This window comes from Somniosus microcephalus, chromosome 33 (genome assembly GCF_052327205.1).
Source record: "Somniosus microcephalus isolate GS21.2 chromosome 33, FLI_Smic_1.0, whole genome shotgun sequence".
NCBI lineage: Eukaryota > Metazoa > Chordata > Chondrichthyes > Squaliformes > Somniosidae > Somniosus > Somniosus microcephalus.
In genome coordinates this window covers 20,892,025-20,915,170 of record NC_141019.1, presented here as the reverse complement: position 1 = coordinate 20,915,170, position 23,146 = coordinate 20,892,025, and the positions used below count along the sequence as shown (strand labels likewise).

General features: G+C 48.9%; 1 protein-coding gene across 1 annotated transcript in view; it reads left to right on the top strand.

The window, feature by feature from the left end:
- rdh5 (retinol dehydrogenase 5 (11-cis/9-cis)) overlaps nucleotides 1-8,568 on the top strand; it is a 38,769-nt gene extending 30,201 nt beyond the window's left edge. Inside the window, exons 3-5 of the mRNA XM_085972557.1 lie at nucleotides 4,673-4,931; nucleotides 5,980-6,143; nucleotides 7,901-8,568. Coding sequence (XP_085828683.1) covers nucleotides 4,673-4,931; nucleotides 5,980-6,143; nucleotides 7,901-8,124 — 647 coding nt within the window. The 3' untranslated portion in view covers nucleotides 8,125-8,568. The remainder of the gene's footprint in view (nucleotides 1-4,672; nucleotides 4,932-5,979; nucleotides 6,144-7,900) is intronic.
- Nucleotides 8,569-23,146: the final 14,578 nt, after the last annotated feature.

Here is a 23,146-nt window from a genome sequence, read left to right as displayed (position 1 = left end):
AGCTGCTTCACAGAGATCTGCGTCCACAGCTGATGTGCAGGACGTCTCTGTCGGTGGAAGTGAAGGTCACGGTGGCTCTGAACTTTTATGCAAGCGGCTCCTTCCAAGCCGCTGCTGGGGACATAGCGAACATCTCCCAGTTCGCCGTGCATCGCTGCATCCGGCAGGTCACCGATGCCCTATTCGCAAGGAGACACCAATTCATCTCCTTCCCCATGACCCTAGAGAGGCAGGAGCAGCGTGCAGTCGGATTTGCCAGGATCGCCGACTTCCCCATGGTGCAGGGCGCCATTGACTGCACGCATGTGGCTATGCGGGCACCTATCGACAATGCCGAGGATTACCGCAACCGAAAGGGCTACCATTCCCTCAATGTACAGCTGGTGTGTGACCACAGGCAGCGCATCCTAGCTGTCAATGCCCGCTTTCCAGGAAGCAGCCACGATGCATTTATCCTGCGCCAGACTACTGTGGCTGACATGTTCCAGGCACAGCCTCCCCCAAGGGGATGGCTTATCGGGGACAAGGGCTACCCTTTGTGTACATGGCTCATGGCCCCGCTCCGCACGCCCAGGACCCCTGCTGAGGAGGCATACAACGAAAGCCATCAAGCCACAAGGAACATCATAGAGCAAACGATTGGCGTCCTCAAGCAACGGTTCCGCTGCCTGGATCGTTCCGGCGGATCTCTGCAGTATTCGCCGGATAGAGTCTCCCAGTTCGTCGTCGTTTGCTGCATGCTGCACAACCTGGCTATCCGCAGGACTCAGGCACTGCCACCTCACGTTGGACCACCACCTCAGGAGGACGAGCAGGAGGACCATGAGGAGGAGGAGGAGGAGGAGGAGGAGGAGTACCAGCCCAGGAGGGAGCCACAAGGTCCAAGGGCCGTCCACCGGCGGCTTATTGAACGACACTTCTAGGCCCCCTGTCAGGGAATGGCTTGTGGCAATGAACGCACCTGAATGCAGCCGCTCCGCAAGCCCTCAGCCGGTTAACGCAACAACCACTTGAAACATGACACATGGACAAGCTGAATAAAGAAAAAGCTTTATTTAACAAACTCAGGGCCCTTCCCACATGAAACACAAAAACAGACAAGACCCCCAAAAAACAGTCAAAAACATATCTCACTCCCACAACCTGGGGAGGAATAACAAAACTTGTCCATCCAATTGGCCTTCATCCTCGGCCTTACCAAGACAAACCCCCCCATACAGAACACAAACACCCCCATCTAAAAAAACATTTGCCATCATCTTCGGCCTTACCAAAATAAACCCCCCCCATACAGAACACAAACACCCCCATATAAAAAAACAGTTGCCGACACCCTCTACTTGGTGTGCCGAGAGGGCGAGTCCTTGTGCAGGCTTCTCCGGCCCCTGCCCGACCTGCTGCTCCGCCTCAACCTGGGCCCTGTGGGTGTTGCAAGGCTGGGGGAAGGCTCCTGAGGGGCACAAAGCGTGACGGCAGATGCCCTTGGGGGTCGGCCTAGACGAGGTCCGGCCCTGGAGGGGCCGGCTGCTGACTGCTGCAGCTGTGGCTGGGCAGCATCAGTCTCTCCAGCAGCTCGTCGCAGCTTTGCTGGGGGAGTGGCAGTGGCGGCTGCAGCAATGGGGGCAAGCTGGCTGATGCCAGGCGCTCGCTGGTCGCCAGAGACACTGGCACTCGGCCGGGCTAGCACTGCAGCAAGCGCAGCAATCTGGTGAAGGCCAGACCGCTGTGCTGCTGCAGCGCGGCGGGTGCCCTGGCGATGTGTCCGTGACACAGCGAGTGTGGCAGAAGTGAGTGCCCGTACTGCCCTGGTCTGTGCCCGCATCAGACCAGCCAGTGTCTGCACGGCACCACTCATGAACTCTCGACTCGCGTCCTGTGCTGCCGCGAGTTGTTCGACACCCCTGGCCTGTGAGTCCCCGAAATCGGCCACACTATGAGCCAGGGACTCAATGGCCTGAGGCAACTGTCCCACAACCCCCATGAACTCGATGTGGCGCCACTCCGAATCCGCGGACATTTGATCAAGGAGGCGCACCTCCTGGGCGAGGACCGTCTCCGGACTGGAGGCCGGACTCTCCCTCTGGGGAGAAGGCCGCCGAGCTGGCCGACCCTTCCCGCGTGGCTGGACGCCACTGGGCCCAGCAACTGCCCTCCCCTGCAACACTTCCCCCCTCTGGGGAGAAGGCAGCCGTGCTGCCCGACCCTTCCCGCGTGGCTGGACGCCACTGGGCCCAGCACCTGCCCTCCCCTGCAACACTTCCCCCCTCTGGGGAGAAGGCAGCCGTGCTGCCCGACCCTTCCCGCGTGGCTGGACGCCACTGGGCACAGGAGCTACACCCCCCTGCAACACTTCCCCCTGGCTCTCCTCCAGGCAAGACGTGTCCCCTCCATTGCCATCCCCTGGCGCGGATGAGGGTTCCCCCGATGTGCCGCCTTCCTCTTGCTCCTCCTCGTCCTCTTCCGAGGGACTGACACTCGCAGCTTCAGGGACCTCCTCCTCACCAGCTGAAAGCAGGAAGGCGCAAGAGTAGCTTTAGAGTGAGGACAGGGCGTCAGCGAGGGAGGCATGAGTGGTGGCATTATGCGCATTGGTGGGACAGTGGCAAAGGATGTAGATCTGAAGCGCAAGGGGAACGAGAGAGGTCCAAACGGTCATGTCCTTACCATTGGGGCCCAGCACAGGGTCGGCATCTCCAATAGCAACGGGGCCAATCACCCGGGCACGCATGAGTCGAGCCACGCGCTCCTCCAGGTCACTGAGCTCCTGGAACTGGACACGGCCTCCCCCGGTGACAGTCCGGCTCTTCAGATTCTGCGCCAGCTTGGCCTGCAAGAGAAAGGACGGCCTCTAAGTACAGTGTGGTGCCCTGTTGTTGTGTGCACTGCCTCCCATGGTCGAATAGCTTGGCCAGTGTGGTGCCCTGTTGTTGTGTGCACTGCCTCCCATGGTCGAATAGCTTGGCCAGTGTGTCAAGTGCAGAAAGTGCTGCTGATGATCATGCCAGTGCCATAGCTGCTGGAGGAGGGCTGGCCATTAGGCCATTGAGGTCCCTTTGCCCATAATGTGAGGTGCACATGCAAGGATGAGGAGGACACTGGAAAGGGTACTCACCCTGACCAACCGAGTGAGGTCGTTGAACTTCTTGCGGCATTGGTCACCAGTCCTGGGGACATCGCTGTTGGCTGAGACCCTCTGGGCGATTTCCCTCCAGGCTCTCCTGTACAGCCTCTTGGGAGCCTTCTTGCCACTGTCCGGGCACAAGATATCCCTTTTCTTCTCCAAACCCCTAAGCAGCACCCTCAAAGCATGCTCTGAGAAGCGCTGCGCTCATTCACGGGCCTTCTGCATGGCTTCAGGCGCTATTTGGGTCCAGCAGCAGTGTTCAGGCCTAGCTGGAGGGCTCCACTATCCAGGGCGTGGCAGCAGACCAAGTTGACCCTTCCCCCTTTAAGAGCTGGCCGGCGTCAGGGTGTCTGCTGTCAATCAAAACATGACCGCACCTGCGCTGCGCCCGGCCTCGGCGTTATCAGTCCGCACCGCCGGCTTAGCGCCTAAAGATAGGGGTGCAACGCCAGTTTCAGCGCTCGCCCAAACTCCTTGGCCAAAGCTACTGAATATCGGCGAAGTGGCCTCCACTTTCCGGTGGGCGCTAACTTTAGCGCCCGCCCGACTTTACCGCCCCAAAAGTGGCTATACTGAATTTCTAGGCCCTGTTCTTTTAAAATTTAAACAAGATAAAGCACTGTGGCGAACTGCTACAGACAAAGCCACTTCAGTTCTTGATTTTCCCCTCCTTGGAGCATCGTAAAGCACCCAAGATACTGAGGTACTGCTGCTAAAGCCACCTGGTTGTGATCAGTCATCTCAGCACAGACCAGGCGTTGAACATGTGATTTCCTGGTCTGCATGACTCTGTTCTACACTGGTTAGTGCCCTCACCAATTGAGCCATCACACAGCCCATTTTACCATAGCTTCATGATGTGATCTAATAACCATGAATTCGGACAGCTATAAGGTAAACCTTGCCTTCTGCTGTCTTCCCATGACTTCTTTCTGTACTCTAGAACTATGAGGCATTAACCAGGCAGTTCTAGCACCCAAGGGGTAAAAATTGGGTAGCACTCCCTTTGAGGCGTTACCTTCGGTTTAGCACCCCAAAAAAGTTAGCGCCCCCGTGGCCGATTTTCCCAGGTAGTGCCCGAGCCAATATCGCGGCGCGACGTGCCGCAGCGTCACGTCGCGCCGCGGTACTGCAGGCCTTCCTCCCCTTATTAACGGTTAGCGCCACCGCTAACCTCCCGCTGAATTTTGCGGGAGGCGTTAGCGGCGCCACGCCCAGGCGCTAGTTGATTTGCGCCCCGTTAACGCCCGCTTAGAAATGATTGCTCTCTGGTTAAGAGTGCCCATTCCAGGCGTGCTTGTATTTTGCAAAACAGAGGTTTTGATTGGTCAAGAGTCTCGTAGCAATGGGTGAAAGGTAACCCAACACAGAAGATTCCAAACATATCATTGACGCAAGGGCTGATAACAGGAAAATCCCATTACTCTTGTGGTTTACAGTCTCGCTCCTGGTCTGAGTGGAGAAGGAACAAACGGGAACATCCCAAAATCCACCGTTTTCAGCAGCAATCCTTGAACGTGAGCGTGACCTTTCCCCTTTCTTTTACAGGCCTCTGGGGGATGGTCAACAACGCAGGCAGAGCTATTCCCATTGGCCCAACGGAATGGATGATGATGGAGGATTATTATAAGGTCCTGAATGTAAATTTGATCGGATTGATGGAGATTACGCTGACCTTTCTCCCATTGGTTAAAAAGGCCAGGGGGCGGGTCGTGAATGTGGCCAGTGTTATGGGGAGGATATCGTTTGCAGGTGGCGGATACTGTCTCTCAAAATGTGGAGTGGAGTCTTTCTCTGACAGTCTAAGGTTAGCATGCCCACTTTCATTCACTTTTACCTTCAGGGTCAAACCAACATTGGTGCCAGTTAAGTGTGTACCAGTCAATTGTAAATGTCACAAAACTGCAGAAATGGTCTTAAATCTCAGCAACACAAAGATGTTTGCACAAAAGTAACCTTTCTTGACTCGCTGTGTGGAGTCCTTCTTTATTAAAAAGAAAGCACTGTTCTAAAGGTGTACAATTAATCTCAACATTTCTTTTCAGATTTTATTTTTTGTCTATTATTACTGATCTTTCGGAAACTGGTCATGGTATTGACTATATTTGGATGGTGTCAGCCTGTGGCTCAATCAGTAGCACCCTTGCCTCTGAGTCAGAAAGTTGTGGGTTTGAGTCCCACTTCAGAGCCTTGAGCATGTAATACAGGCTGACGCTCCAGTACAGTACTGAGGGAGTGCCGCATTGTCAGAGGTGCCGTCGTTCGGATGAGACGTTAGATCAAGACGTCATCTGCCCATTATGGTGTCATGGATTCCATCTCAGCTCCAGCTCCAATCATGATTTTCTGGGGAGTAAGTCGTGTGCAAAGCAGGATTTTTGTTGGGTACAGGTATCAAGGTATATGGAGCCAAGGCGGGTCAATGGAGTTGAGATACAGATCAGCCATGATCTAATTGAATGGTGGAACAAGCTCAAGAGGCTGAATGGCCTCCTCCTGTTCCTATGTTCGCGATATCTGCGCTCCTCCAATTCTGGCCTCTTGTGCATCCCCGATTTTAATCGCTCCACCATTGGTGGCCGTGCCTTCACCTGCCTGGGCCCTAAGCTCTGGAATTCCCTCCCTAAACCTCTCCGCCTCTCTCTCCTCCTTTAAGTCACTTCTTAAAACCGACCTTTGACCAAGTTTTTGGTCACCTATCCTAATATCACATGATGTGGCTTGGTGAAGTGTCTTGGGGCGTTGTTATCTATGATAAAGGTGTTATATAAATGCAAGTTGTTGTATGCTATCAGTTTAGGAACATGCCTTATGCACTGAATCTTGTACATTTCCACTGTCTATTTTTTTCTTAGACGGGACATGCACTATTTTGGTGTTCGAGTTTGCATCATTGAGCCTGGCTTCTTCAAGACAGCTGTGACAAACTTAGAATGCATTGAAAACGACCTGCAGCGACTGTGGGACAGACTGTCTCCAGAAGTCCGTGAGAGTTATGGACAGAAATATTTTGAAAAGTGTAGGTGGCTTTTAGCTGAGTCTGATTGTACAGAATTATACTGCATTCATTCTGACCATCAGAATACTGTTAAGAAGTTGGATCAAGTTCAGGTAGATATTTATATCAGTAGGTTGCAGCACCTGCTATTGTGAAAGGTCACCCTGATGATGAGAATGTGGTATCTCCTGTTGACTAAATGTATAATAACAGGAGTGACAAAGCACTGGTGTAAGAGGCTCGGTTTCCTTCTAATGTTCTGGGTTGGCATTGTCCCTCATTCATAGTCAGTCAGTGAACGTTCTATCCTTTATTTTTCTCCCTCTGTCCTCACCCTTTCCAGATTTTGAACAATAATTGGGCAACCCTGGGGTACCACTCTAGGGCACTGAGGCCAATTGTAGTGTCTCTGCCACTGCCTCAGTTGAAACATAGAAACATAGAAGATAGGAGCAGGAGTAGGCTGATCATCCAAAATCAGTACCCTGCCCCTGCTTTCTCCCCATATCCCTTGATCCCCTTAGCCTTAAGAAATATATCCAACTCCTTCTTGAATATATTTAATGAATTGGCCTCTACTGCCTTCTGTGGTAGAGAATTCCACAGGTTCACCACTCTCTGGGTGAAGAAATTCCTCCTCGTCTCTGTCCTAAATGGCCTACCCCTTATCCTTAGACTGTGACCCCTGGTTCTGGACTCCCCCACCATCGGGAACATCCTTCCTGCATCTAGTCTGTCTAGTCCTGTTAGAATTTTATAAGTTTCAATGAGATCCCCTCTCATTCTTCTAAACTCCAGCGAATATAAGCCTAGATTGAGATTGGTCAACTCAGGGATTGAATCCAAGACCTTTTCTGGTCTGTATGGTTCAATATCCCACTGGGAGGTGCACTTGCCCACTTTGCCACCTTGGCAGCTGGATGCACCCACCTCAAAATCGATCTTATACAAAAGCAAAATACTGCGGATGCTGGAAATCTGAAATAAAAACAGAAAACGCTGGAAACACTCAGCGGGCCAGGCAGCATCTGTGGAGAGAGAAACAGAGTTAACGTTTCCGGTCGATGACCCTTTGTCAGAACTGGAAAAGCTGGAGATGGAACAGGTTTGTAAGCAAATGTAGGGGCAGGGAGAGTGGGGAGGGGAGGAAAGAACAAAAGGGAAGGTCTGTGATAGGATGGAAGGCAGGAGAGATTAAGAGACAAAAGGGATGATGGTGCGAGGCAAAAGGAGATGGTAATGGGACAAGTTAAGAAACAAAAGATGGGTCTAGAGGAGGTGTAAATGGTGATGGCTGAATTATCGACAGCTGCCATGTGGGAGAGAGAAAAAAAATACTGGAAAAAAAAGATAGGGGCCGAGAAATTGTTGAACTCGATGTTGAGTCCAGAAGGCTGTAAAGTGCCGAATCAAAATCTATTTTACTGATAGCGTCTCCTCTGATTGGAATTCTAAAGTCCATTGTGTTATAGTCCATCAGGAGATTGGTTAATAAAGTTTGATCTGCTTATATCATCAGAGTGACAGGTCAAACCTTTGCTGTGTGTTTTCCACCGATTCTGCCCACTTCAGGAAAGAGGAAAGCGCCCAACGAAAGCTCATTGGCATCACTGGTCACAGCCTGTGTCGGAGCAAATTTATCTCAGTGATGACATCGTGGGGGCGGGGGGTTGGGGGTTTAAAAAGAAATGAAGAGGTATTCATATTTATGAGCGTTGGGTATTTTTAGTAAAAGGAGAAGCGGTGAATATTTGAAAGTGTTTTTATTTCCTTTCCAGATGTGAAGGTCCAGAGATTTTCCATGAATGTGTTATGTGACAGTGACCTGTCCAAAGTCACAAACTGTATGGAGCACGCTCTAACCGCTAGATACCCTCGCACACGATATGCTGCTGGCTGGGATGCCAAATTATTCTGGATTCCACTCTCTTACATGCCGACCGTTGTTGGGGACTTCATGCTTGCTCTTCTCTTGCCAAAGCCTTCCCAAAGTGTCCGATAAGTGGGAGTGGAAGTCAGTCGGCAGATGAGAATGGAGCGAAAGGACTCATCCGGTTCACAACAATTCTAGGGGGCTGATTTTCAGGGCTTCAACCCGGCGGGGGCAAGACCGAAGATAGAAGGCCCCCACCTATTGGCCCACTCCTGATACGGCCACCATTTCTGACCCATGGTGAAAATGGGCAGCCAGAGCATCTGCCTGTTTCAGGCGGGACATAGAAACATAGAAACATAGAAGATAGGAGCAGGAGTAGGCCATGGCTGATCATCCAAATTCAGTACCCGGTCCCTGCTTTCTCCCCATACCCCTTGATCCCTTTAGCCTTAAGAAATATATCCAACTCCTTCTTGAATATATTTAATGAATTGGCCTCAACTGCCTTTTGTGGTAGAGAATTCCACAGGTTCACCACTCTCTGGGTGAAGAAATTCCTCCTCATTTCTGTCCTAAATGGCCTACCCCTTATCCTTAGACTGTGACCCCTGGTTCTGGACTCCCCGACCATCGGGAACATCCTTCCTGCATCTAGTCTGTCTAGTCCTGTCAGAATTTTATAAGTTTCAATGAGATCCCCTCTCATTCTTCTAAACTCCAGCGAGTACAAGCCCAATCGACCCAATCTCTCCTCATACGCCATTCCTGCCATCCCAGGTATCAGCCTGGTGAATCTTCGCTGAACTCCTTCCATGGCAAGAACATCCTTCCTCAGATAAGGCGACCAAAACTGCACACAATACTCAAGATGTGGTCTCACCAAGGACCCTACATTTAATATGTGGATCGGATTCCCACTCCGGTTGTAGGACCCCGGTACAATTTTCCAGTGCCAAGCGTGCACACTCTGCCCATTGGTGCCATGCGTTGAGCGATCTAACAGACCACTGCATGAATGCTCCTCCTGGCCCCACCAAACTCTTCCGGCACTCTGCTGACCTGTCCTTGCCCCACCTTGCCTTTAACATGGAACTTCTGCCTTGAATCCATGGATGAACTGTCAGAATTTCGGTACCGTCCCCCACCCCCCGCCACCCCATCCCAAGCCAGGAAGCCACCTGTGAGCGCTAGTTCAGTAGCCCACCGGCGTCATGTCTGGGGCCTCTCACTGAGGACATTGGGTGGGCAGAACAATGGCACCGTTCATCTCCCGCCTGATGCCAGCCCAAAGTAAAATCGCCCCCCTAGATGTTTCGTAGATGAAAGGATATTTGTAGTTTGATCAGGATTTAGAAAGGCCAACTGTTGGCCTGCAGTAGATACATTGATGATTTTTACACTGGAGCCTGCGAGATGACTAATGCTGCCATCTTAAAATATGTGATTGGCGCACTGTGCCACAGGTTGGCAGACCTTGGTTTCAGTCCCTCCCTTGTCTTCATCTTAGACCGCTCTCAGATGGCAAATTGGAAATAGTAATTGGGCACTTTGGCCACTGGGAGGTAGGTAGTTTGCTGAAAGTGGGAGGAAATAGGCAGATGTTCTAGCCTGGGTTACGCATGACCTGTAAGTGACATTGGTAAAAGCCAGGAAGGTGTCATCAACCACCTTTCTCTTATCTGGAGTCCAGACAACCAAGGAGTCTTTGAAGGAGAGGAAATACATTGAAAATATGTGGAGAGGTCCCTGATGCTTTCGGATTAGCTGAGCTAAGAATCTTGGCTGAGCAGGAAAGGGGAATCAAACTTGCTTCTAAAATGGCTGCTGACTTCTTTGATAGTTCGATGTGGTACTGTGCCATTCAGACTAGAAAGTGCCCAGGATCGATCCCTGGGTTGTGCTGAATCGGCAGATGGCAGCTGGCAGCTGGGGTGATGGTAGGGGTACTACAATTGACATCAGCAACCCTGGGTTAGGGAGGGGGGAAATCAGCCAGCGTGTCCACTCCTGGTTGTGATCCAGTAACTCCCAGCTGAAATTGCGGGTGTGGCACTAACACTTGGTTGATTTGAAATCCCATGATCGAATATCCTGCCGTCACTCACTGTCTCGCCTCAGACGTGAATAATGCTGAATCTGGCAAAGTGCTGGAGGCTGCCTAGCACCTGAAGAACTCTACACCAGCGAGGAGACTATGCCTTCAGGAAAGGGTGGAATTGGTGAGGGGACTGGGGGAGGGAATGAGATGCATTACCTCTGTAACCGATCACTACTCTAGCTGTGTTGTGTTATGATATCTCCTAGATTATTATGAATGGTGTTGGCGAACTATTTTATAATAGAGGTGGGAATACCTAACTCAAGCAATAAATCTTCTAACACTTGTTTGATTTGAGACCGAGTTCCTTTTTAACATAGAATTACATTGAACCTACAGCACAGAAACAGGCAAAACGGGTCTGTGCCGGTGTTTATGCTCCACACGAGCCTCCTCCCACCCCTCTTCATCTCATCTGGATGAAGTGCAGATCGTGTCACGTGGGTTATGTCTAGCATCAAATTATTGATTTGAAAGTGAGTAAGTCTCTTCTTGGCTCAGTGGGCAGCACCCTTGCCTCTGTAGTCCAAAAGCTGTGGGTTCAAGTCCCACTCCAGAGACTTGAGCACATAATCCAGGCTGACACTTCAGTGCAGTGCTGAGGGAGTGCTGCACGGTCGGATGGTGCCGTCTTTCGGATGAGACATTAAACCGAGACCCTGTCTGTGTTCACGAGGTGGATATAAAAGATCCCATTGCACTATTTCGAAGAACGGTGGGGGAGTTCTCCCCGGTGTCCCGGCCAATGTTTATTTCTCAACCAACATCACTAAAAACAGATTATCGGCTCATTATCTCGTTGCTGCTTATGGGAGCTTGCTGTGCGTAAATTGACTGCTGTGTTTCCTACGTTACAACAATGACTCCGCTTCAAAAAGTACTTCATTGGCTGTAAAGCGCTTTGGGACGTCCGGTGGTCGTGAAAGGCGCTATAGAAATGCAAGTTCTTTCTGGCAAGGTCTCCCAGGCATCTCCCTGTTGGATTTTGCTTGTACTGCAGATGAGCTGTTTAGTTTTCCAGTTGAACGTACGCACCAGAGGGTTTGATTTTGTCCAAGTTTGCTCTGCCGCTGGAACCTCCCCCCGCCGGCTGCACACAATGGAAAATTGTCAGTGTGTTTCCTGCATGGGCACAATTCCCCACCAACAACACATGCCCAGAAAATCGCCCTTCGGCTATTGACCTCGGCGCACTTGGGTGGCTGTCAAACTTTCTCTGGCTGGGCTTCACCAAAAATACTATCAGACTTTCACGATCCTTGAGCCAAAAATACTGTCAGTGGTAAGTTGGCAGAAAAAGGCTGTCTCCTCTTTCACTTCTCTCTCTCTCTCCACCCCCCTCCCTCTATCCCTTTCCATCACACTGTGCCGCGTGTGAGATCACATAACTTGTTTAAATTCATCACAGCAGGAACCTGGCTCCATTGCAGCCAAATGTAACTCCAAGCTAACAACAGAAAATGCTGGAAAAACTCAGCAGGCCAGGCAACATCTGTGGAGAGAGAAATAGAGTCAACGTTTCGGGTCGAAACCCTTTGTCAAGACTGAAGAAGCACAGGAAATGAAACAGATGAAAAGGCCAGTTTGAGGGCTGGGAGAGAACAAAAGAGAAGTGAAGAGACATTTAAGAGACTTTTGTTCTCTCCCAGCCCCTCAAACTGGCCTTTTCATCTGTTTCATTTCCTGTGCTTCTTCAGTCTTGACAAAGGGTTTCGACCCGAAACGTTGACTCTATTTCTCTCTCCACGGATGTTGCCTGGCCTGCTGAGTTTTTCCAGCATTTTCTGTTGTTATTTCGGATTTCCAGCATCTGCAGTATTTTGCTATGTAACTCCAAGCTGTCGGATTGTGAAACCTGGAATCTATTGGCAATTCTGCACTGGCCAACTTTTCGAAGACCGTTACTGAAGTCAAAGTGGCGAAAGGGTTGGTACAGCAATGATCTGCCTCTCCGTCTCATTAGCATGCTTTGTAAATAGGAGATACTGAGCTTGTTTGGGACAAGTCCTGAGTGGACAACAGTAGTGCACCAACTCTTGATTTTATTCTATTGAAAATTTTGCATACTTACAATCTCATTATCCACCAGACAGTTGGACATAGGTCAAGATCTATCACTGACACATGAACTTTTCATTGGCTGGAGGAGTCCTCTGGGACCAAGGTTTTCATCTTGAAGTTACAGTGGATGTGGAGCAGTTGGTCTACAGGAGTCACGCACACAGTGGAGGGGCTATTATAAACAGTAGGGTATGACGCAAACTATCGTATCACATCAAGTCTGGCTGTATTATAGCCAAGCATGTAGTCACAGGTACATCCGTCTTTCGGATGAGACATTAAACCGAGGCCCCATCTGCTCTCTCAGGTGGACGTAAAAGATCCTATGGTACTATTTCGAAGAAGAGCAGGGGAGTTCTCCCCGATGTCCTGGCTGATATTTATCCTTCAACCAACATCACTAAAACAGATGACCTGGTCATTATCACATTGCTGTTTGTGGGAGCTTGCTGTGCACAAATTAGCTGCTGCGTTTCCTACGTTACAACAATGACTCCACTTCAAAAAGTACTTAATTGGCTGTAAAGCGCTTTGGGACGTTCTGAGGTCGTGAAAGGCGCTATAGAAATGCAAGTCTTTCTTTCCTGTTCAAATGTGTGCTACATTTCTTTTGAATTCATTCTGCGGATGTGGGTGTCGCTGGCAAGACCAGCATTTATTGCCCATCCCAACTTGCCCTGAGAAGGTGGCACTGAGTCTTCTCCTTAACCCGTTGCTCGCCTTGGCAGGCCATTTCTGTGGTCCGACTGCTGAAACCTGTTATGTACCATCTAGCAGTGTATTTGTATCTATGCTTGTCCTTCTAACCCTTAATTCCAATCTTAGCCAGATCCTGACTGAGCCGTTTTGTTAATTGATGCAGAATAAGTTGCTTTAGTATTCCCCATATTCACAACTCTATGAGGGAAACATTCCTTCTCTCAATTCTTACATGGTGCTTGTTAATTTTAGACAAACGCCATTTGAACATAAGAACATAAGAATTAAGAGCAGGAGTCGGCCATACGGCCCCTCGAGCCTGCTCCGCCATTCAATAAGATCATGGCTGATCATCGACCTCAACTCCACTTTCCTGCTCGATCTCCATATCCCTTGATTCCTCTAGAGTCCAAAAATCTGTCGACCTCAGCCTTGAATATACTCAACGACTCAGCATTCACAGCCCTCTGGGGCAGAGAATTCCAAAGATTCACCCCCCTCTGAGTGAAGAAATTCCTCCTCCTCTCAGTCTTAAATGGCTGACCCCTTATCCTAAGACTGTGCCCCCCTAGTTCTGGACACTCCAGCCAGGGGAAACAACCTCTCAGCATCTACCCCATCAATCCCCCTCAGAATCTTGTATGTTTCAATGAGATCACCTCTCATTCTTCTAAACTCCAGAGAGTATCGGCCCATTCTACACAATCTCTCCTCATAGGACAGCCCTCTCATCCCAGGGATCAATCTAGTGAACCTTCGTTGCACCGCCTCCAAGGCAAGTATATCCTTCCTTAGATACAGAGACCAAAACTGTGCACAGTACTCCAGGTGTGGTCTCACCAAGGCCCTGTACAATTCACAGAATCACAGAATCACAGAAACCCCACAGTGCAGATAGAGGCCATTTCGGCCCATCGAGCCTGCACCGACACATATCCCACCCGATCCCCGTAACCCTTACACCAACACCAACACATATCCCACCCTATCCCTGTAACCCCACGTATTTAATCCCCCTAACACTAAGGGTCAATTTATCATAGCCAATCAACCTAACCTGCACATCTTTGTAGCAAGACTTCCTTACTCTTATACTCCAACCCCCTTGCAATAAAGGCCAACATGCCATTTGCCTTCCTTATTGTTTGCTGTACCTACATGCTAGCTTTCTGTGTTTCTTGCACAAGGACACCCAAATCTCTCTGTACACCAACATTTGAAAGTTTCTCACCATTAAAAAATATTCTGTTTTTCTATTCTTCCTACCAAAGTGAATAACCTCACATTTCCCTACATTATACTCCATCTGCCACCTCACTGCCCACTCACTGAGTCTATCCATATCCCTTTGCAGACTCTCTGGGCTGGATTTTCATTCAGGAGTCGGGTTGGAGGCGGGACTACAGCTGTCAAGAGGTTTTGACAGATGAAATATCGCGTTTCACAGCTGTTTGAAGCTGTCAAACACTGACAGTCTGACTTCTAACCTGAGTCCTTCTCCACAGACTCAGTTAGAAATCTCTCCTGCACAGAAAGCTGCAGGCTGTCACTTTTGACAGTTCGCAGCATTCTGCTTTCTGTGCCAGTGAGATGAGGGACTCCCAGGACCTAAAGGAAGGAAGGCTGAAAAGGTAAGAAAAGGTCATTTAAACTTCTTTAATCACTTTAGACACACCAAACACACTTACCTTTGCACTCATGCACCCATCACTCACCTGAACACCGACATCTCGACCCCTCCAAGTCCTTCATCCCGACGGCCCGCCTCGCTAACTTGGCGTGGTTTGGAGCCGTCGGGAATCCCACACTTCAACTTTAAAAATAGGGATTAGGCTAAAAACTGCCTGTTAACTACCTGTTAACAGGCAGTTAATTGGCACTAATCGCTTCATGCCTCAGGGAGGCGGGTCCCAGTGCGGGGCGGGTACCCGCCTCCTTTGAAACTGGCATGGAGGCGGGTTTGGGTGCGGGATGGGGTCAGGACCCCTGATTTCGGGATTTTAACCCCCCGCACGCCTCCAAACCCGACTCCACGGCCCAATGAAAATCCTGCCCTTTGTGTTCTCCTCACAGCTTACTGTCTCACTTGCTTCCGGGGCAGTGGGTGGCACAACGCGTTAGATAGTGACTCCTCGTGGAATTGCAGGTGGGTAGGCATCGGGTAATGACAGTATGGTTACCTGGCTGAGTTAATGGAGGGGCTGGCATCATGTGTCCCAGCAAGAGTTGGTGCCTTTAAGACATAACATTGGGGAGTACATCCAAACTACTTTGCAGGAGTGTTTAAATGAGCAGTAATATTAATATTCACAAGAGGGCAGCAAATAAGCTTCTTCACTGTTTTCTGCTGGTAGATGGTATTCATGTGATATTTTTCTGTTTCAAAAATTGTGTGCAATAAATGCAACTGAGGTAATACTTGATACTAAGAATCTCTGATGAATTTGGAAGTAGGAAAAATATCAGACTTTGTTACTCCCCTGTAGCATTGTCATGACTTGTTATACAACAACTTGCATTTATATAGCGCCTTTAACGTAGCAAAACGTCCCAAGGTGCTTCACAGGAGCGATTATCAGACAAAATTTGACACCGAGCCACATAAGGAGATATTAGGACAGGTGACCAAAAGCTCGGTCAAAGAGGGAGGATTTAAGGAGCATCTTAAAGGAGGAGAGCGAGGCGGAGAGGTTTAGGGAGGGAATTCCAGAGCTTAGGGCCTCGGCAACAGAAGGCACGGCCGCCAATGGTGGAGCGATTCTAATCAGGGATGCACAAGAGGTTAGAACATTAAAAAATCAATGATAAGAAGAGGCCATTTGTCTCATTGCAACTCATCTCTCTGGTACATTAACTCTCCTATCACGGCATATAATTATGTTGAAATAACCCTGATGTTTTTGCCTTGGTCACCTTATAGATTACTTTGAATAAAGAAAATCTTCTGAAAATGTGTTTTAAAACTACTTCTCACTACTTTAAATTCATTCCCTCGTGCTTTCTTGCCTTACTTTGAAGCAATACTCTGAGTTTACCATTTAATATTTTGTGTAACTCAGTGAGGTTCCCTCTTAACCTCCTCTTGCAGAGCTTTGAGTTTTCTGATCTTTTTTCCTTCACACTCAGTCTTGTTGTTCTTCTGAGCACTTGCTTCAGTGTTTGTGTATGATGTTTTGTGCCATAGTGACCAAAATTGAACCCAGTATCCTACATGTGTTCTAACCAGTTCACTGTAAAGCCACAGTATAACCGTTGTAGACATGTGGAACCAGATTCAATAGTAACTTTCAAAAGGGAATTGGATAAATACTTGAAGGGGAAAGAGCAGGGGGAGTGGGACTAATTGGATCGCTCCTTCAAAGAGCTGGCACAGGCACGATGGGCCGAATGGCCTCGTTCTGTGCTGTACAATTCTATGTATTCTACTCTTCTGGCCTATAGCTCTCAAAAGTGATGAGTCTATCGTCTCTCCCAGGTTCCTTTCTAAGTCCCCTGTGCCAGTTCAATCCCATCCATTGCACACTTATATGAGGTGTATTCTTTTGACTTGTATGTCGTACGTTACTTCCATCACTGCTGAGGTTAACCTGCCGTTTGTCTGTCCAATTGTACAGCCAGTCTAAATCATTATGAAAACCTTTTGCTGCATCCTCTGTCTCTACTGCGCTCCCTATTTTAGCAAATTTGACAAACTTCTATCTAAGGGGTAATTTTATCAGTGCAGTAATTGGCAAAAAGAGCCAGAGGAGAGATGAGGAGAATTTTTTTTTACGCAGCGAGTTGTTGTGATCTGGAATGCACTGCCTGAAAGGGTGGTGGAAGCAGATTCAATAGTAACTTTCAAAAGGGAATTGTATATATACTTAAAAAGGAAACATTTGCAGGCAAATGGGGAAAGAGACTAATTCTGCGGTGAGTGTCTCACCTCCTGACTCCCCAAAGCCTTTCCACCATCTACAAGGCACAAGTCAGGAGTGTGATGGAATACTCTCCACTTGCCTGGATGAGTGCAGCTCCAACAACACTCAAGAAGCTCGACACCATCCAGGGCAAAGCAGCCCGCTTGATTGGCACCCCATCCACCACCTTAAACATTCACTCCCTCCACCACCGGCGCACTGTGGCTGCAGTGTGTACCATCTACAAGACGTACTGCAGCAACTCGCCAAGGCTTCTTCGGCAGCACCTCCCAAACCCGCGACCTCTTCCACCTAGATGGACAAGGGCAGCAGGCGCATGGGAACACCACCGCCTCCAAGTTCCCCTCCAAGTCACACACCATCCTGACTTGGAAGCATATCGCCGTTCCTTCATCGTCGCTGGGTCAAAATCCTGGAACTCCCTCCCTAACAGCACTGTGGGAGTACCTTCACCACACGGACTGCAGCGGTTCAAGAAGGTGGCTCACCACCACCTTCTCAAGGGCAACTAAGGATGGGCAATAAATGCTGGCCTTGCCAGCAACGCCCACATCTCATAAACGAATATAAAAACATTTAAAAATTGGATAGCGCTTTCAAAGAGCCGGCACAGGCACGATGGGCCGAATGGCCTCCTCCTGTGATGTATGATTCAATGAAAGTAGCACATGATCATGTGGTTGCCACAACGGCAGGACGCCTCAAAAAAAATACCACGTAACAATTCACAATGGATCTAATTGACTCCCTGCCCCTCTCCATTGGTTTATGTTGGCTTGCAGGGGGTGTGTATTCATGTCAATTAATTTTAAAATATATGCAACTCTTACAGTGACCTTTATTGGAGGCCTCCTGTAAAACATGAATTAATGAACCTTCTGGTCGTGCCAACAAAATGTTTAGGTTATTCTTGTAATGAAGGTGAGACTTGTTCTGTCTGTTGTTAAGTTCTTGTTTCGCCCTTGTCCCCAAATTAGTCTCCCAATACCATGCGCAAAGCTTGGCTACGAGAGCAAGCAAGGCCCTGGCTCCTGGGCCTGGTAGGCTGCATCTCATACATTGGCCACAAGGTGGTGCAAGAGAGAGAGACTTGTGGTAACACTCCAGAGGAAAGGCTTGCAATCACAACCCCTTGACCAACCACTCTATGCTGCTGACAGTCCATATTTGAAAATGTATTTGGCACTTTGCGAGAAGCACCCTTTAGAAATCAACCAAATTATTTTATCTCCCCCTCCTCTCCTGAAGTCACTGACTCTTGCTGGGGCCCAGTCTCAGGGACACCACCTCCCCTCACCCAAGTGGCCATTCTTCATGTGTAAGCTTAGAGTTTAGGCAAACTGTTTAACTATGGGGGGCATCACTGCCAAACCCAATCCTGAAGGGCCACGTGTTTTCCAGTAAAAATCACTGAAAAGCAATCGGGAGCACAAATCCTGGCTAACTTCCCCTCTCCCTACCCCTACATGCCAACTGGCAGTGTTTTACACAGGAACATTAGGAACAGGAGGTGGCTATTCAGCCTCTCTAGCCTGTTCCACCATTCAATTAGATCATAGCTGATCTTGATACCCTTAACTCACAAAAATCTATCAATCTCAGTCTTGAAAGCTCCAATTGACCCCCAGAATCCACAGCATTTTGGGGAGAGTGTTCCAGATTTCCACTACCCTTTGTGTGAAGAAGTGCTTCCTGACATCACCCCTGAACGGCCTGGCTCTAATTTTAAGGTTACGCCCCCTTGTTCTGGACTCCCCCCACCAGAGGAAAAAGTTCCTCTCTCTCTACCTTATCAAATCCTTTTAACATCTTAAACACCTCAATTAAATCACCCCTTAATCTTCTATACTCGAGGGAATACAAGCCTAGTCTATGGAACCTCTCCTCATAATTTAACCCTTTTAGCCCTGGTGTCATTTTGGTGAAGCTGCGCTGCCCCGCCTCCAAGGCCAGTATATCCTTCCTGATGTGCGGTGCCCAGAACTGAACACAGTGTCCAGATGGGGTCTAACCAGAACTTTATACAACTGAAGCATCACATCATCCCCCCTTTGTAGTCCAGCCCCCTCGAGATAAAGGCCAACATTCCATTGGCCTTTCTTTCTTTTCTTTTCTTTGCTTGCTTTCTTTAGCCTTTTTGTACCTGTCCACTAGTTTTAAATGATTTGTGTACCTGGACTCACAAGTCTCTTTGCTCCTCCACAGTTTCTAGTTTCCCACCATTTAGAAACGACTCCCCTTTCCTGAAGACACAGACTCCCTGCTGGAATACGGTTCCGCGGGCACTGACAATCATCTGGTCCCTCGCCCAAGCCATCATTCTTCCTACGCAGCAGGTTATTTGACCATGGTGGGCGGGTGGGCCGGGGGGAGGGGGGGGGGACAGCATGACAGAGGAGGAGGGGAAAAAACTGGAGAAAGAAAATACAATCCCACCAACAATGCTACAGTTTAACATAACCGATGATCAGCGTATTGTGAAAGTCGGGTTTATTTTGCGAAACAAAAGCAAAATACTGCAGATCTGAAATTCAAAACAGAAAATGCTGGAAACACTCAGCAGGTCAGGCAGCATCTGTGGAGAGAGAAACAGAGTTAACGATTCAGGTCGAGGACCTTTCGTCAGAACTGGAAAAAGTTTGCGAATTAACAGTTTTTAAGCAAATACAGAGCCAGGGAAAAGGGGAGAAAGGGGGGCAGGGGGAGGACGAAGGGGAAGGTCTGTGATCGGGTGGAGGGCAGGAGTGATTAAATGACTAAAGGGATGATGGTGCAAGGTGAAAGGAGATGGTAATGGGACCAGTAAAGAAACATGAGATGGGTGCGGAGGAGGTGTAAATGGTTACAGCGGAACCATTTATTTTGTGAGGACCGCTTCCTGTTTTTAAGGTATTCTCGGCCTTCCTGGTCTCCCAGTGCCATGGACCATCCAAAGCTGAGAGAACAGTGGATAATCTGCACCAAGTTCTGCTCCAATGCCGTTCTGAAAGCAGCTCAACAGGAGGTGAGTCCCCCTCTGATTTCCGTTCCTTCTCTCTTCTCAATGCCCCTCTCCACGATGCAGCTGTTCATCTTTCAGAGCTGCAGCCAGTATTGAGGAGGTGCTTCAACAGCCCCTGGGTTGTAGGAGCTCTGCAGCCTAGTAAGTGCACAAAAGAAAAGTTGAATATAAAGCCTGATTGCATATGTGCAATAAAGAGAAGTATAAAAGCAACTTGCTAAAATATGCATATTATGTTGCAGTGTAGTAGAAATGTACCAAAGCCGTGAAGCAGCCATGTTTGTCGTGGGCCGGGTGATGTAAGAAAACTACTAGGCACTTGGTCTAAGCGTTAAACAAAGCTTTAATCAACTGTTTTACAACATGGAGGTCTAGTTGTGTCCTGCACTAGTTCCTGTTTACAAAATGTCCTGAACAAGCTGGGCCCGTGCCCGAGTATTTATACTCTCCCTGGACAGCGCCACCAGCAGGCCGCTCAGTATTATTCCATAAGTCATTTCTACATGAATGGCAATATTCATGTCACCGAGTATTTCGTGGAATCATAGGGGTCGATTTTGAGTACCCTCACCTGGCGTTAACGGGACGATAACGGCCTCAAAATGGAGTAGGCCGCCTTCCCACCCTGTTAACACCGGCGATGCGGCCTGGCTCCATTTTGAAAGGGGCCTACCGCCAGGTGTCCAAAGCACCCGCCTGTTTCAGGCAATCGAGCCCCTTTAATGTAGGAATCGGGGCCCTATGATGTAACCCGGACCCCGATTGCCATTTTAGGTGGGAACTGGTTGGAACCTGCACGGTGCAGGTCCACGGGCGACGGAAGAGAAGAGACGTGACAAAGGTAAGTGCTCGATTCTTTTTGTGGACCCCAAAAGCCAAGCCCATAGGATCTTACAGCACAGAAGGAGGAGGCCAATCGGCCCATTCATGCCTCTGCTGGCTCTTTGAAAGAGTTATCCAATCAGTCTCACTCCCCAGACCCCTGCACAGTTTTCCATGTTAAGTATTTATCCAGTTCCCTTTGGAAAGTTACTGTTGAATTGGCCTCATTACTGCAGATTGATCAAAACAAAATGGCTGGAGTTGGGAAATGGAACCAGTAATTTCAAGGGATATTCTAAACATGGTTGTGAAGAACACATTTGTAAGTTTGGGAAAAGGCATCAGAGAAACCCGTCGCAAACATATTTACATCGTAACCAGAGCAATCCTTAACCATAGACCAGTACCAAAGAGGTTTTAAAGAACTAATGGCTTTAACGATATATTTCCTACTAGCAGGGGGTGCCCGGCGTTGCCAGGGCAATTTTGGGGCGCGCGGTTTTCCTTCCCCTCTGTCAGGCCCGGTGCCATTGTGATACTGGCGGTGCGGGGCCTAGCGCTTCAGGCCCGGCCGGGCTCTGGGGCCGAGACTGACCCCAGCTGAGCTGCCCCGCGGATCGCGTGGTTGACAGCCGGCCGCTGCTGATGACCCGCCCGCTGTGTGGAAACTCACCTGCCGCTCCCGGAGTCGCAATGTGGGGGTTTGTTTGGCTGGTGCTGTCCCTGTGGGGATGAAAAAAATGGCGGCGAAGTTTAGGGAGCGTGGACGATTATGTCCCGCCCGTGATGCATCAGGTCACTGAACTGTAGGATTGGTGAAGCAGCACGTCACTCAACGTTAATGAGAGGTAGGATTGGTCAACCGCTAATGAGTGGATTTTTGAGGATTTTTGAACGTTTTTTGTATACTGTCGGAGCAATTTTTGTCTGACCAAAAAGTACATATGCCTATGAGAGTCCCCTAATGATAAGCCTTCTTTTGATATAACATATGTGTAGGTACGCTTTATAACTTTTGATTGTATAGCCGGACAGACAGAAAGACAGAAAGACAGAAAGACGGAAAGACAGACGGAAAGAGAGACGGACCGTTTTATATATATAGATAATAATAATAATTATGAGAGAATATTGCAATAAATCACTCGGGTGAGCCGATGCCACAGCTTTCACTGCGCCTGCGAGCGGTAGCGTGAGCTGAAATCATTTTTAAGGAATTCAGAGTGGATCAAAAAATAACATTCGAGCAAAGCCTGGTCACACCTGACTTGCCTGGAGGTAGGAGTAAGGGAAAATCTGCCCATTAACCCAAAGCCCTGTTATATATTCAAATGTTTTAAAGTTAATAACTTTAATAAAGTTTATAAAGTTAAACACCCCTCCTCTAAGTGCAACTTAAGAAAGACATCAGACGTTGCAATCAATGGATGGCGACACTGCATTATCGGCAAACGTTAAATTACCCCTCCACCCACCCATAAGTGTAAAATGGTTTCACTGCTGGTGTGCAACCCTGAGAATTAACGGGGGGGAAACAGAAACGACAAATCTTTTAGATTTGAATTATTTTGAAGATGCAGGCCAATTATTCAGCTGGATTATCAGTCATTTGCCACATGAAATTGTTTATTTGTATGCGGGCATGTGTGTGGGTGTCTGTGTTTGACACAGAATCAGGAGGGCGCTGTGAAATGCATGATTAGAAAGTGATTCTGACACAAAGCACTGTTTTTTTTAATTAAACAGGTATCACTAGAAGTGCTCAGCGCTTGTACGAGGATCAAGATGATGTGTATTAAACCCGGGCCAAGTGACAGCTCGGTTTAGAAAGCCGTAAGTCAGAATAATGCAATTAAAGCAGGCAATTTAAACCCAATCAGTTTTTCAGGGAGTAGCTCTGATATATAATGCAGAAAAACCCGCTTGACAAAAGGCAAAATGATTTTGTAATTGAAGGTAAGTTCTACATCTCTGCCCTTTCCTTCACGTTGTGTGATGTTCCTGAATGACTAAACCCGACCTTCTCAATTGCTGCTGACTTTTTCTACCCTTCTTCTCGCCTGAAGGCACTGACTCCACGAGTGCTGGCTGTCCTCCAGTAACTCGCCCGGGAAACCGTTTGCGCGAAGCGAGGCGGCAAATGTTGGTGGGCTATTCAGCCGCATGGGGCATCACAGTCGAATGGGAACCTGCCCTCCCCCAGTACACACGTGCGCACTGTCCTGCAGTGGCTGCTGGACAACGATCAGGAACGGGGACCCCAGTTGATCAGAAATAACAACAGAAAATGCTGGGAAAAACTCAGCAGGCCAGGCAACATCCGTGGAGAGAGAAATAGAGTCAACGTTTCAGGTCGAAGACCTTTCCTCAGGACCCAGTTGATCAGGCCTGGGGGGCGGTGCCAGTTTCTCTCACAGCCCCAGGGGGCGCTGGCTGAGACGAGCTAACGCAGCATGGACCAAGAATCAAACCCGGGACCTTCTAGCTAGTGTGGCTTAATACCGCACTGGGAGTGCGTCCCCAGCCACTGCACCATTGCGGGAGCCT